This window comes from Pyxicephalus adspersus, chromosome 2 (assembly GCF_032062135.1).
Source record: "Pyxicephalus adspersus chromosome 2, UCB_Pads_2.0, whole genome shotgun sequence".
NCBI lineage: Eukaryota > Metazoa > Chordata > Amphibia > Anura > Pyxicephalidae > Pyxicephalus > Pyxicephalus adspersus.
This window is the reverse complement of record NC_092859.1, coordinates 106,695,759-106,712,476: the sequence shown is the minus strand read 5'-3', so window position 1 is coordinate 106,712,476 and position 16,718 is coordinate 106,695,759. Positions and strand designations below refer to the sequence as shown.

Below are 16,718 nucleotides of genomic sequence, written 5' to 3'. Positions count from 1 at the left end.
CTTGATTCCTGGATATGATCTTTGCATGAAAATTACTATCACATAATGTTGGGCCTTAAATAAGGTTATACAAGTAACATTTCACTTGTCAAATGTATGGAAATTTGAACAGGAATTCAATGGAAATAGGCATCCTGTTGACTGATATATTTGAAAACAGTCTACATACACATGTTTATCTTCATCTCCAATTGGATGTGTCAATAGGCTTCAGCCAAAATGAATTGTAAAGCTAAAATTTTTTACACAACTGCTACAACCATCCTCATCGTTAAGCTGTACAAAATGTAAAAGCAAGCCAAATAAAATAGTATGGGGTAATTGCATTTGTACAGCATCAGAGTTTTGTATTCTGGTTGTTTTTAAAGTTCATTTGTCCTCCCTTTGTAATGTAAAAATACAGTCAGTCAGGACAGCTCAAAGACGAAACATTTAGTGAAGTATGTTTTTCAAATGAAAAAGGTCAATTAACATTCTATGAGCTTGGAACATTTCCTTTAAGCATGTTGTTATAATTCAAAAAGAAACTAAACAAATGACGTAATTGCTCTGTCCAGCTCAGCTATTAAAATTGATTCATGAATGTGTATAAACCTGACAGAGAATAAACTAACGTCTGCCAGACTACATGATTTGAAGTTGCCATAAGTTTTAAAGTATACCAATGGTAAAACAATGTCTTTAAAATTCCAGGTTCCTTGTATCAGAATGTGCTCATTAAAACAATGAAAGGCTTGTTCTTTATGTTCAATTTAATATTGATGAAATAGATTAGTTAAATAAGCAATCTAAACTTTTGAGTATAGATTGCATTGCATATCACACTCATTTCATTTGCTAAATAATTGGTGTGCTAAAAGCAAATCAGATGGCAGATAAATTATTTAATGCCAGCATAGCTACCATTGCAGTTACAGAACAATAATTATCAAAATTACTTATTCAGTAATGGAATAAAGTATACAATAAAGCTGAATTGAACCCTGCTATACTCACCTGAACCTGTTCTACTGAAAGGTGTTGCCATTCCAGGATGTGATCTTCAGTCACCTTGAATGGCTGGGTCAGGATGACGTAACACACACATGTTCATTTAGTCCTGGTAAGTATGGGGGAAGTCAAATTAAATTGGTCTTTTTTTGACAGTTCCATGGAGTGATTAGGCAGGTAAGAATGTTTATTGCAGAAGGAATATCACTTGTCCTTTTCTGCATCAATGGCCTGCCCGATCCAACATTTTTAAACGTGGAACTTTAGTTCAGCTTTAACCAACTTTTGAGGTTCAATATTCTCCTCCTCTGTTTTGTTAAATAAAATTGAAAAACACATTTGATGAAACAATTTTCCATCCAAAGAATTGCAACACCAGGGTAGATCAAAGAAACGTAGCTTAAACTAGACATTAGAAGATAGCAGCTGCTATGACATATAACTCAAACAATTCAGTAAGTAGTGATTCAAAAACACAATATAAAGTGTTAAAAAAGACAATATAATAATGAAGTGATGAATAAAGTAAATGCACTATAGTGCAGCCTCTTTCAAACCTTTTACCCCAGAGGAACCCATAAAATAATTTTCAGATCTCATGGAAACCATTGAAAAAATATGTCTTTTGGTGTCATTAGGAGAATGCTCCTTACAAAAAGATGGTAGGTGTAAAGAATTCCCCCCTACAGTGGTGGTGTGAATGGCAACCTTGCAGACAGCAAAAAAGATTATTAGTGTCTTGTGGTTCTCTCTCAAGTGGCATTTTAGGACTTAGGAATATGCAGACACTATCAGATGGAAGGACGGTAGCCACAGGTCAAGGAAACTCTCTAAACCACTGGAGGAATCTGTCTGGCTGTCTATTGATTGGAAATATGTAAGGAACCTATCTAAACCTGATGATATAAACAGTTTAACTTGACGTTGTACAGGAGATGTGTACACTTAAGTCTTTGTTATCATATGGGTTTACTTTGAAGTCACCTTAAATATAGCAGCATTACAGTTTCAAGCACAAATGACTGTAAAACGTCATAACAATATATAACATAAAAAATGAAGTTCTAATTTCAGTTGACTTTCAACCAAAAAGCTGAAACATTTCAAATCTAAAGTACTTTTCCCCTGACACAATAAAATCATATTTCTCCTATATTTATGAGTAATTAGCAGCATGTTTCTCACATTTAGTATGCTATGGCTACAACCCTAAAACAATACAAGGTCATTTGGTTCATAGATAACTTGTATATTCACTGAAATGCCTTCATCTGATTTAATGTTTTAAGATGGGAAAATATTGTGTTTCTCTACAGTGTTGTAATTCTGTCCTGCATATATGTCTGACCATCAGTTCACAGCAAATGTTACTGTTCCAAAATACATCACCCAGACCACAGATCCATGCTTACGTTACCACAATAAATACTTCCAGATTATAATTGATAGGTTTAAACAGTCATGCTGACTTCCATGCAGAATACATACCACAGTCGTCTTCTGTTTATATTTATTCATGTCACCAGTTCATGGAAAGCCATGACGTGGACCACCTGCTTACGAGCCCATGCACTGATTTTAGAACACACAAAACAAGACCACATTGATATCCCGAAAAGATTAATGAATATTTCCTTTGATGTTTCCTTTATGGGCCCTTGTCACAATCATAATTCCCCAGCTGCCCTCTTAGGAAGTCATATTTTAAAAATGCTAAATGGCCCTAATTTTCTATTTTTCTTTTTCCTATAACATTTATATACTATGGTATGGTATAGTGTACAGTAGAGATTACTTGTGCATATATTATTTTATATAGTATTTTCAGATTTTCTAACCAACTAGGTCCCGTTTGACAATTCTCATGTAAGGGTGATCTGTGTTGATTGTTTAGTAATCTTTATAATGTATGAGAAATAAAATAACTAAAGAAATACCAGTGTTTATGTATGTTTGTCCTGCAAATTACAATACAAGAGAACAATTTCTGTGCCTTAGACATTGTGCCAGAGAACTTTTTTTAAGGAGATCTGCCAGAACACATTATAGAAGTTGCCACTGATGTGTTGGCTTAAAGGTGCTTGGTTGAGGCTGTCATCTTTTCTTCTTCGTTCTTGATTACTCACTGAACTGAAAAAGCATGTGGACATCCACTTTCAGGACAACTAGTATGCACATGCTTGTTCAGGTCAATGACTCAGTAAGTACAAGTGCAAGGATATGGATGACAGCTTATATTTGCAAATCAATTCAGTAATGGCAGTTTACATATTTTTGTCATTACAAGTTCAAGTTAAATGTAAAATAAAAGTACCTGAACAGTTTATAAACGCAAAGTACAGTCCAGTTACCCATATTACTAATAGGGAGACATTTTTCACTAATCAACATCAGCTATGTTATTATTAAGGAGGCAATATACACCGTCTGTTCAAAAACAAATCGTTCCCAAGCCTGTGGGGGCAGTGTTATGATCTGGGGTTACTTCTGTTGGTCGGGTGTAGATTAAAGAATGTTATATGCTTGAAAATTGAGGTTAGCTGACTACCTGAATATACTAAATGCCAAGGTTTTATGACTATTGAATTTTGTTCCCCTGAATATTCCAAGATGATAAAGTTGGGATTCATCCAGCTCAGATTGGAGTGGTTAAGGGACATATTTTATACACATGGCTTGGCCAGTACAGAGTCCAGACCGTAACACTATTGGGAAGACTGGGGAAAATTTTAAGCAGTGGTCAGGCAGTGATATAAGTTTGGTTATTATATATGGGCACTAATAAACCAAGCAAAACACCAACCAGCTTCCATTAATTTCCATTACCAAGACATAGGTATTAAGATCACTTTTAAAACAAAAAAAAAAAGAAAAACAACTTTGCACACAAAAATCTCCTATTGTTTCCATTCAAAAAACAAATGTTACCTTTGATAGTTAAGTGATTGAAGTGAACCTTACACTAAAAAATGTCCTCTTGTTTGATTAAGGCCCTTACCCCATGACAAAAAGCTACATAAAAATGTATTTATTAGTAAATTAGGGGCATGATTGAGCCAAAGAGCCCGATTTTTTAAAGTTCTCCATGGCTGAAGAAGACGCACTTTCATCAGTGAACCTGGGTGATCCAGAAAACCTGGAATAGATCTGTTTGAGGATTGAAAACATTTTCTAACAAATAGCAATATTATTTTAAGAAATCTATTTCAGGTTTAGTGATGAAAGTGTATCCTCTCCAGCCTTAGGGAGCTTTAAATAAATCAGGACCAAAGTGTCTACCGAAGCACTTAAAGCATGCCCACAAAAATACATTGTTATGCAGAGGAATAGATATGGTTTTTAAGCAAACTTAGACCAGAGTCAAAACATAACATTGAAACGTACAAATGAAAACCACGATGACCAGGACTGTGATTAATGTGCTATACGAAGTTATGTGGCACACCCTAAGATGGACACAAGCCAACACAGTGATCAGTTATCATGGTCATTTTTCACAGTTTCTCAGAATATAGCACAACTGGGTGGAGATTTCCGTTTTCTTAACTCATCAAGTAATTTCATTCATTCTCTTTTCCATATAGCATGTCTCAATGTACAGTGTTGCAAAACCATCTGATGTGTTAACTGCCTCAGTGCTAAAACAGGCTATGACAGCAAATATTAAATCAGTGCCCTGTTCACAATTATGGAATTGAAAATCCCTGATGGCTGTGTATATTTTAAAATACCTTAAAATAAATTGATCGCAGCAAGGTAACAAATTAAATTACAGATTAAACAAACATTTTTGATTTTTAGAGGTAACCTGCCACATTCCTCTAATTAGATAACATATTTTTGGAATCTGTTGATGCCCTAATCACTTCTTTTACTCAGATTACATTGGGAGGTACAAATCTTGTCTCCGCTTCTCTAAGGAAAGCAGAATGAGTAATGTATCTGGTGGCTGAAATATTGTATGTCAGTCTGATCAGACTTTATAGTTCACTTCAATCCATTTTAGCCTTGATTGGGCTACAATTAGTTCATTCACAATCTCCTATTCTAAACATCTTGTATTGAAAGGTTTACCTGCAGTATATAGTGTCTGTACTCCCTTTCATATAACTTTTATGAAGTCTGCGACTCTTAGCTAGACCTCTGGTTATGTGTTTAGTCTACAATCTGGAGAATCTCCTTGAGGAATGCAACACTTTGCTTGGTAATGTTTGCACCTAAATATTCTCATCACTGGGGTGCCTTCAATAAGCAGTCAGCATGTAATGTATCTTGTTATCCTAGTCATTCCTAGTCATACTTAAACATTGACATCACTTACATTATCCAACTGTGTACTACACACTGATGGAAACAAGTTTCTCATCACATCCCTATGCTAAGGAAGTCATAAAGGCACCAACCCAAAATATATTTAGGGACAACTGCTTACCCATTCTAAAAAGGCTACTATAAGAATGTAACTTTTTTGTAGCAGACCTGCCCAATTGAAGTTCTGATTAAAAAAATATCAGAATGGGAGACTATCATTAGATTTTATACTGACTGAGTTGCTGGGGAATATCTGGTGGGAATGTCTCAAAACTGGAATTCCTTAGAAGATCCATAAATAGCTACTATGTAAATCAGAAGGTTGGCATCCATAAACATTGCAGTAAAAGTTTTCAAGTGAATTTGCCTTAAGGTAATACTAGTCAAGACATTGTAGTTGGTATGTACTACTGAGTATTCCACTATTTAAATTTATGCACAATAACATTTTAAATCTCTGATTTTCATATGGACAAGATTAATCCCAACAGACATTTTCAGTAGTTACACTGAACTAAGGCTTACTAAAATTACCAGGAAAAAAGACATTTATTTCATACTGATTTAAGAATTTCATTCATTATTTAAAGGTAATCAAATCCATATAAATGAATTCTGTGGGTTTCCTTCTAATGTGCACATTATTTGTATGATGCATTATACATATAGTAAATGATATTAGCAGTTTACATCTGGTCCGGTTTTTTTTTAATGTCACAGAATGGAAGAATTAAAGATTACAAAGTACAGGAAAGGTGAAATTAGGTTGAACTATTTGCTCAGATGATATTTATTTAGTTATTAGAGAATGTCCGGGACTGACAGTAATAATAGTAATTTGACTAATTTAGATTTCAGGATTTTCAAAAGGTGAATGTTCTGTGATTTTTCAAAAGGTGAATTCTGTTATGTTTTTCTTTGACTACTGTGTCTACTTTGTGTCACAGTAGTAGGTAATTTTGTGTTACCTTAGATAGCTTAGTGTTACCTTAAAATTACCTTACCTTACTTAGTGTTACCTTAAAATTGTGCTACTGGTTTGCAGTTCTTTGTGTAGTAATCTAAAGCAAAACTAAAAAAGAGGTTTCAGGAGATAGGCAGAGAACTTCAATATCTCCAAAGGTCCCCTGAGGTTGAAGAATAATTGCTGGCCCTATGGTTTTATTGAGGTTAGGGTGCATGTCTGGCTCAGTGGTAATAATAGAAGTGAACTGTGGGTAAAAAGGTGGCACATACTGGTCATAGATTTATTGAGTTTAAATTGATTCCAGAGCACTTAGAAAGTGCTTATCTGCTGCCAACCTTAAACATTATGTTTTACTGCTTTCTATAGCACATCATCTGCACCATCAGCAACTTTGGAGAAAACCAAATGATGTTTGAGGTTGTGGTTCAGAAAAGACCACTCCATTGACACAGGAGCCACATCTTTCCGTGGTACACTGATCATGCCAGGTTACCTGTTTTGGTAGATCCTGGGGGTAGAATTTGCTGGATGCAACTGCTGCTGTACTCCGCTGGATTTATCAAACATGAGATTGCATTCACCTTTTCCTCCCTTTTGCTGCTTCCTCTTATTGGGTCTGATTTATTAAAGCAAACCTGGAATGAATTTCTTAAAAGTCATTTGCAATTTGTTAGCAAATGTTTTCAATCCTGGACCAGATGCATTCCTGGTTTGCTGGATCACGTAGGTGCACTGAAGGAAGTGTATCTTCCACAGCTTTGGAGAGCTTTAATAAATCAGAGCCATTGTGTAGCAGAAGGAGTGGGCTAGCATAGATTTTTTTTAAAGGATATAGCAAATTAATACATTTAAATGTTCTAAACCTATTGTATTTAACAGTGATATATGTATATATATATATATATATTTTTTTTTTTTTCTTTTTATAATTATTTTTATTTATATAGTGTAGGGTTATACATCACACATGATGTAGCCATGTTTCCGTCCTTATTAAATTTCACATACATGCATATTCCCTTTTAGCACAGGGATCAATGACTCTGTTTTCATCCTGTTGACCACATGGTTGTCTGGAAGCAAGTCACATGCGGCTAAAACATCTGTCATCAAACATAAAGCTTTCAGCTGAAAAAAAAATCTATTCATTTCAGATTTATCTTTGTCTTTGGGTGCTTTTACATGTAAAATTAAAAAGGAACAATGTCGAACACATATTTTTCCTGAATATTTCATCTCTTTTATTTAATAGTTTTACAAAGGATTTCAAAATTACCATATATAGCAAGATGTGGTAGCATGTAATCTGATGTAGTGAGGATAATAAAAAATAGCAGAATTACTGAGTCATTCCCAGCTGATTGCCTGTTAGGTAGCTAGAGCCCTGATTACATTTACAGTTATGTTAGGAGAATAATGTATGCGTGTAAAATGGAACTTCATCCAAAATAGATTGTTTTGGATTAAATGGGTCACAGTTTGATTTGCCTATACCTTTTATAGTCATGACAGGCCCTATCCATGTTCTTTTTATGAACAGCATCAATTGGAGAGCTACATTTTTTTTAAAAAAATTGTACCTAAGTACAATTTAGTATGATTAAGTAATACTGCTTCAATGGAACATACAGTGATGAGTTCTGGCATGTTATAGCACACTCCCTGCAAAGGCTACCCCAACCCGGGGTCACTGCTCTCATCATTTGTGGGGTAAGCTCGGGTCAGGGTAGAGCTTCCAAGGAGTGCTACTTTGCCCCGGTTTCATGTAGTTGAACCTTAAAAAACATATCAGAAAATTAAGTCTGCTACAGTTTATCCAGATCTAAATAATCCATTTTGGGAACACCACTACTTTCATTACCAGCAGTTCTATCCGCTGGCTAAAATTGATATTGAAATTATCCTCAATTAAATATGAAAACCCTGATCTGATTAAAAATGTGGTTGTCATAACTTAATACCAGACTTTAAAAAACATTAGCACAGGATGCTCCCAAGGGATTGAACTATAATAATAATCAGGCTTTGCTTGAATTACTTTATGGCTGTAACAGCCAGAAGCTGCAGCATAAATCCATCATGGCTGCAGAGGCCACATGTGATTTTAGTATCTGAACTGGTGATGTAATATTTTTCTTTTTAACACATATACTTCCAGACATCATTGGAGCACATTTACACAAAGTTTACAAAACTATTTCACAGTATAAATGTATGTATAAATATATATATATATATATATATATATATATACACTTTACAGTTCAGTCCTTGCTTTCTGTGCTGTGTTTCCCGCTTTAAATTTGGTTTGCTTGTATGCAAGTTAAAACCAACAGTTGGACTCCACCCTATGTTTTGTATTCAAATTCATGATTTTTGTTTTGTAGTTTTTGTGTTTATTTCAGTTCAGATGAACAGATAAAAATCATAAATGCTATGCATGATGTGAAACCAGATTTTTAAATCTATTTAAACTTCAAAGCTGTGAAAATCAAATTCTGGTTACATGAAGCTGTAAGAAGTAACTGTTTAATGTATTTCTGTGTTTTAAATGACTTTGATCATACTTTAATCTTTGATACATTCTAACAGATGAAACCCAGATGAAAAAAAAGACTTTTTAAACTTTGCCAATCTTCTTTTTTTATAGCGTCGTATTGATTTGGAATTAATCTCTGCTTCATTAGCTACGTCTGCAAATTTGAAAAGGGCAGCTTTTTTTGTAATCTAATAAATACCTCATGGGTTTTAGTCTCTTTAAAACAAATGTTATTAGAAATGTGAAGGCTATAGCTAACACATTCACAATTAAATATTAATCAGCAAGTCAGGAATAATGGATAGTTTCTGACTAATGTGCATGCTTGTAATGAGTTTTCTTTGGCAGATCTAAAGGGCCCATGAACCCTGATAAATGACAAATAAAAATCAAGTGGGAATTAGCTGAGTTTATAGAGTGGTCTTGTTGTTTTTGACTGCTGGGTTACAATGAAATCATGTAATTCCATTCCAAATTTCCATAATCAATACAGATTTGGTGTGTATAGCAGGTGTTATTAAGTTTCCTGGTTTCAAGTGTTGTAATAAAAGGAATGTATGGCTCATAAAAGCACCATGACCTTGTGAAAAATAAAGCGTTAACTGCAAGAAGTCCAGTGGAAATATCTGAATTCTTTAATTATATATATTTTTTCATGACGTACATTAAGTGGTGGGCACAGATAATGATTATGCATTTTCAGTGGGTGCGCAGGACACACAACCCACTGAAGAGGTGAACATATGGTATCCCCTATTGCAAGACTTTATTCCTGTTTATTGGCCACTGACAGGGTTGTTTAAAGAAATGATAGAACTAAACTCCAGGCAAGAAGCTGCCAAAAAAATTTAAAAAGTATATATATGGACAGTGCTTTTCCTGTCCAGTAATTGTAAATTCTTCTCCTCCAGTTTTCTAATCCAAGTACATTGTCCAGAAATCCCAATCAGATTCTCATCCTCCACTGCAGCAGCAGCTTGCTTATTGGATTGGGTAATCAGTAGTGTTGGTCGAATATCTCACTATTCGATAGCTATCCGATCGAATAGGAAGATATTGTTCGGGTGATAGAATGCCAAATTTGAACACCATTAAAGTCGATGATGGGAGAATTCGGGTTATTTTTAGGGACTGTGAAGAACTCCAAGAGCAATCGGGAGCAGAGCTGACAGTTCCGCTCCCCTGATTTCTCTTGCAGCCCTTTACCAGTTGTATGTGTTCTTGGATAGAGTTTCTCTATCCAAGAACACAGGGAGTCCTGTGAGAAACTCTTTCCAGGAATAGGGATAGTGCTCCCTGATTGGCTGTGGAAAGAGAGCACTAGAGGATTTGAATGTGGAGACTTGTCCCCATTTAGACTCTAGTGCCCCGGGGATCTTCTCAATGAATGCGGTCGCGAGAAGATCCCTGGCACCAGAGGTTAATTAACCTCTAGTGCCATGGATCGCACACTGTTCTCAATGATTGCGACTGTGGCCGCATTCATTGAGAAGATCCCCGGGCCACTAGAGGCTAAATGGGGACAAGCTTCCCAATTCATTCACCTCTAGTGCTTTGTGATTGGCTGGGGAAAGGAAAATCCTGATGACGCTTGAGCTGTCATCAGGGTTTACCTTTCTTCAGCCAATCACAGAGCACTAGAGGATAAGATATGATCCCTAAATCTAATATATCAGAACCCAGTTCTTAAATATAAAGCAGTGAATAAATTACTAACTGTCTGAAGGCCACCTATATTAGCTCCCAATGATGACCCTTTCTTTCACTGTCTGAGGGTTGTTGTGCAAAGGATTCAAATATTAGGAATAATTCAAGTAATTACACTGGTGGCATTTTAAATACATTCTTTTTTAATGAATACATAAGTGTAATAATTGTTTAAAATGGTTGTTTAAAGTTATAATTAAAACATTTTATTTTGATTGAAGTGTAAACTTAGCATGTCAAACACACAGGTCTACCAAGTTGAATCTAATCACTAAATAACTAAAAGTTATAATGACATTTGGATTGTTTGTTTGTGTTTTTTAAAACATAAGAAAAATGCACCACATGTATATGCTGTAAATGTTTTATGTTTGTAAGAAAAAAATACACAGTTGTTTGGTTTTTGTTTATTTATCATTTGTAAGTAATGCTGGCCGAGATCCCCTAACCACAGATGACTTTGGAAGTGTTTATTGGAAATAATGCATAAACCAAGGATTGCACAATAGCTTGTTATCAGATACATGTCCCTAGTGTCACACAGAGGTTGCATGTTTCTGATCTCTGAATTCCTCATCTCTAGGAAATCCTAATAGCTGCATAATGTTCTCTTTTTGCACAGAAATCATTATCTGCACACGTAAGCAGTGTTTGGTAATATATCCAAAAAATCTCAGCACAATGTATTCATTGAGAGCTAGGCGAAGAAATGTGGTTTATCTAGTTCTTGTTTTTCTCCAAATAAGGAAGATATAGATGGGCAAATCTCATCTGGGAGATCTGCCCATCTGAAAATTTGCCTTGCTAAAATGCATAGCATTGCAACTGTCGCTTTCAATTGCACAGCTTTTGCTTGGTGCTTATTCCCAGAAAAAGTGCCAGTTTCTTTTGAAAATGTTACTGTCAAAATCAAGGTTTTCCATGAAAGACCCTTTTATGTTTCTATCATAGAGATTGACCTACTAAAGGAACTCAGGAAGATTATTGCTTAGTATGCAAAATTCACGTTCATGTTGCAAAAAGGATTTTAGCAAATAGAGCATACACTGGAATATAAAGCTTTTACCAAGAACAGGTAAAACTGGTTGACTTGAGTATAAACCAAAAGGGGCTTTACTGGGAAGATTGGTATATATCCCACAACTTGTTCCGGCTGTTCGTTAGCCTCCAATCAGCTGCTGCCCATCTGCGCACTTTCCGCTGCCCATTAATCAGCCTAGTAGTTTCTGGTTCCCATTGACATCTTTCTGAATAATTTATTCAGCCACATACTAATCAATATGATAATGTACATAAATATTCTTTTACAACCTATGGTAGATATATGCTACTGTATGCCTATAGTGACAAACATACAATTGAGTAATACATTGGAATAAAGATTTTATTGCTGTATCAACTGATTAGTAAGTAAATAGTTCTAAACTGACAATTGCTTTCTTTTTTCCTCAGACTTACTTCTGTCAAACAGCTGGGTGCCATTCTCGGACTCTACGACAGAGAATTTTGGTTTTCAGACCCTACTACTAGATGAAGAGAGGGGTCGGCTGTTTCTCGGAGCAAAAGATTATATCTACATGCTAAACCTGGTTGATTTAAACAAAAATATCAGAAAGGTCAGTGTGTTTAAAATACCTTTGCTGTGATTAATGCCTTTTCAAACAATTTTTTTATGGGATATTTCTTTCTAACACTCTCAGTACATGGTTAGTTGTGTTCAATTTACTTTCTATAGACAGAATGACAGATTATTTTTCCTGCTAGATGTAAATATAGATATGGTATAGTATACACTGTATTCTAAATGTCCTAGTACCAGTTGTACCATGCAGTCCTGGATTATGGCAATATGATGATGAGGATGAATATAGTAACAACAATCTTGTAGATAATAAATACAGATTCTGTTTTGTTGCCATCTCACTTGGAATCCCTACGCACCCTCCTTCTGCTCCTGTTGACTTTTCTCCCTCCCCTTGGCTCTACCTCTCTCTGTCTGCTCATTGAGGCTACCCAAATGCATGAGGCTACATAAGTAGTGCTCCAAAACCTAGCCTGTGCTAGACTACAATGAAAGAACACTGAATGGACTAGCAAGTATGATTTATGAATGAATGTATTCTCAGAGACACACATTTCTTGGTAAACTTTTTGGAAGAGATGACTCAACATTTTTAGGATGTTCAATGTGTACTACAAACTAGAACGTAACCTTCATCTCTGCTGAGCATGCATACAACTGTGCATTCATGCTGTCCTCTGTTGGAAGCATACCAAAGCAATTTAGGCCTACCCAATGTAATTTTCTTTAGTAAATTGGCTCTAATGGATTCAAGCCCCACATTACTCATTCTTCTCCAGCTGTAAAACTGTCTATCTGTTTGCCTATGCCAACTATACAACTGCACCTCAGAGCCTCAATGGTACAAACTAAAAGTATTATGTTTTTTTTAAACATAAATTGATATATAAAGTAATTGTAGTGTGTAAGAGATGAGAGATGTAGGACACACAATTCTCACACTTCTCTTAGAGTATCTGTACTTCTTCAGGCCCCCCGTGGGTCTGCTTTCCTTCACTATATACACTCTTCTCTGCTGTCATTGTTCTGCTCTCATCTTGCACAGAAGTCAGTAATACAAACTTTTATAGCATATGTTGAAATTTACAATTTGTTGAGTGTTTAAAGAATGTTTAACCCGTTTACTGCCATTGACGCAGAGGTTATAGAGGGGCAGAAATACTTGTAGCAGGCTAAGGCTGTAATCACATGGTTGCTACATCCAAGAGGTGCCTAACACAATGTCTATTTGTTGATGAATGTGATCCACAGCTAATAAATCTCTGATCACATTCACAAAGTGTGTAAAGCTGGTAGATGCTACATAAGAGTTCAGATGGCATCAGAAACAGCAGTATTTGTAAATGCTTTAGAACAGGGGTGTCAAACTCAAATACACTGAACTTTATTGAAAAAAATGAGGAAGTTTACTACTTCATAACTAACAAAAACCAACCCTGCACACACTTTAGGGTCTACACACACTTTAGGGTTGAAAAGACTTATTTCTATCTATCTATGCAGCCTTTGTGTTGTTCATCCATACAGTCTTCAATGGATTGAAACAAACACAATGCCCCTGGTAGTCAGGCATGTGTTCATTGCCTAGGCTTTGTGTCACATGATGGGTGTACAGGAATAATGTCTATGAATTGAAAATTATGATGTGAGGCGGTAATGTGGGCGGGCGGGTCAGATGTAGTTCATTTTCGGAATTCTTTAGTGGGCCAAAGAAAAGTAACTTGTTGGCCAAATTTTGGCCCCCGGGCCAGAGTTTGATACCCCTACTTTAGAAGAAATACAACATTGTAAAGTATGGTGTCAGTAGCAGCTACTGTCAGATGTTAATAATATTACTCATCTGAATGGCTCTTTTGCATTGTTTACAAATACTGCCTGGATGCAAATTCAGAAGAAATACAAATTAACAATATTGTTTTGTATTTACTTTGTTTCATTTATATGGAGAATTACCTTTTATCTGTGTATGATGCCATTTAAAGCAACCTTACAAGTAAAACTAAAAATACATTTGCTCCTATTCAACTCTTTACCTTACTCCAATCAGCCCTGATTAATACTTAATGAGTGGCTCTAATTGGTTGGTAATAAGCGGCTAATTACATCCATTTTATTTAATATGGGTACCCCCCTCCACCAATACTGTTTAGTATATTTCCTCTTCTGTTTCCCCGCAACAGTGACCTCTGATCCCCAGTGGTCTCCTACTATTGCCTGCCAGTTTGCAGTCAGTGCCCATGACTGTCTACCAAATTGCTTTGCACCCTAATACTATTTGCTATTACTGTTGTTTCCTCTTCTCCACCCACCATTATTGAGATCTCTGATCTGTCTCCTTGACAGCGTGAAGATTCTGAAGTTTTCTGTAGTTTAACATGGCAGCCAAGACAGATATTGGGGAATCTGTGTCTCTTTCTTCAACTCAGAAGCACCAAGGTCCTGTTTCAATCCCATATATATATATATATAATTAAAGAGAACCTGTCTTGTCTGGTTTATACACCAACATTAGGGAATATTTCACCCCATGGTGACACTACATACGGTGGAATTTGTGGCACTATACACTGTTTTAAAATGTTACCACAAAACATGCTGTGAAGCCAACCTTAAGGTTTTCAGCAGAAAAATCTCAGAGGCAAAGAGGAGTATTTTACAAACTTTTAAAACTAAAAAAATAAACTGTTGAAAAACTACAAAAATAACCTGGACACTTGAGGTGAAAAAAAAATAATAGTTAGGCAGAGAAAGGGTTACATTATGTCCCTGGGTGACTACTTTCTTTGTAAATTCTTTTCCTTCACACTGTATTCAAGAATTTGTGAAACTGGCCTGTATGTACAATCAGTAAGTACAAGTCAAAATGATTTACAAGGAAAATAGCAACAACATTTCCATTTTAGGTTAATTAAATGATGATCATATGTTATGTACAGCGCTGCATAATATGTTGGTGATATATAAATACTGTTTAATAATAATATTAATAATAATAATAATAATAATAATATAGCTCCATGTCAGCTGACAAACTTGCAGCCATGTGATCAGTAAGACATTTCACCACTCTGGACAAACTGTTGAGGAATGACAGGTGCTGCCTTTACATGAATAAATGCAATACATACTTTTGGCATACCAATATAGAACTACATTGCAGCTTTCTATATCTGCAGCACATGGAACAACTCTGGCAAGGCACTGGGTTATGTAAACTATTCGCTGTTCAGTTTAATAAATGAATGCTCACTTTGCAAATTGTATCTTTATTTTGCAACACCAGTGTTAATCAATACAGGGAAACTATTCACTTTTAAAACACAATTATAAACTAAAAAAAAATTCCATTGCACACAATTGGGAATTCAAAGTGGACACAGGTTATTTAATTTGCTAGGTGTACAGCCTCTACTCGGTTATTAATTTAACCCCAACGTGTTGCAAGTGCAGGTCCCCCAATAAAGAGGAATTTTACACAAACCTGATCTCTGAACTTAAACTGTTAACCACTGAAACTCAAAATACTGATTTCTAAGATCCTTTGTTTTCACATTCTTACCAATAATAATTGTGTGTGCATTGTGTAGACATGGATTTTACCTAATACAGTCCCCTGCACGCCAGATCAAACAAGTACTGTCCATAAATAAAGGGGAAAAAACATTGAGTAAATATGAAAAGTTTTTGTCTGTCAGTTCAGTTAATTGGGTATTCTTTGCCATGAAACCCTAGTTAGAAATATTTTCTAGTAAAATGTGCTAGTGGGAAGAACTAATGTCATCTGTATGTAGCACTGCCAGGACATCTGCTTCCAGCTATTTTCAGTTGTTCTATATTGGGACCTTAGTAAATCCAGTGTTATGTTCTATTTGTACTTATTAATCCTTTCTGTATTATGCTTCGTTTAGTTTATTGCTTTAAGGTGGGCTAAGTAAATAATCTTAAGTAAATATCTATTTGTTGCTAAAAAAGATCTAAAACATTAGAGATGAGGACAACAATAAATGTGTTCACCCAGTTAAAGGATATTTAAACCCAGAACTTTTTATATGTTGTGCAGTTTACCAGTCAATTGATGTGGTGACTATTATTTTTCATTGTTTCTGTTTTTTTCATTAATTTTAGGCTAAATATATTTTCTAGACCATGTCCATAAAACTGAAATAAGCTTTCCCAGCTTTATTTGGTGAGCTGCAGAACATATTCTCCTATGTGATCATTATGGGGAGAGTAGAGGTTTTTGTAGTCCAAATAACAGTCTTGGGTGACAGCACTGATCCCTCATACAGTAAGTAAGCATTGTCACCATAGGACAAAAAGATTGTTTCTATAAGATAAAAAATAAATTCTCACAAATAAAATAAATGCAGCTGCCACATGTAGGAGCTGGTAAGCCACAAATTATAACATTTGCTTTTGTGCTTTAAAAATACTTTAGGCTTTATAAAAGTATATGCAGTTATTAATAATATTATTATTACACAGTTTATATATTATTACACATTTATATAATGCCATTATTTTACACAGTGTTGTACAAAGTCCATAGTTGTGTCACTAACTGTCCCTCAAAGGAGCTCACAATCTAATGTCCCTACCAGAGTTATGTGTCATCAATGTAG

The 16,718-nt window shown here is 35.3% G+C and overlaps 1 protein-coding gene across 1 annotated transcript in view; it reads left to right on the top strand.

The window, feature by feature from the left end:
* SEMA3D (semaphorin 3D) overlaps positions 1-16,718 on the top strand; it is a gene marked incomplete in the record, with an annotated part of 86,774 nt that overhangs the window by 12,294 nt on the left and 57,762 nt on the right. Inside the window, 1 exon segment of the mRNA XM_072401745.1 lies at positions 11,967-12,130. Within this exon segment, the coding sequence (XP_072257846.1) occupies positions 11,967-12,130 (164 nt within the window).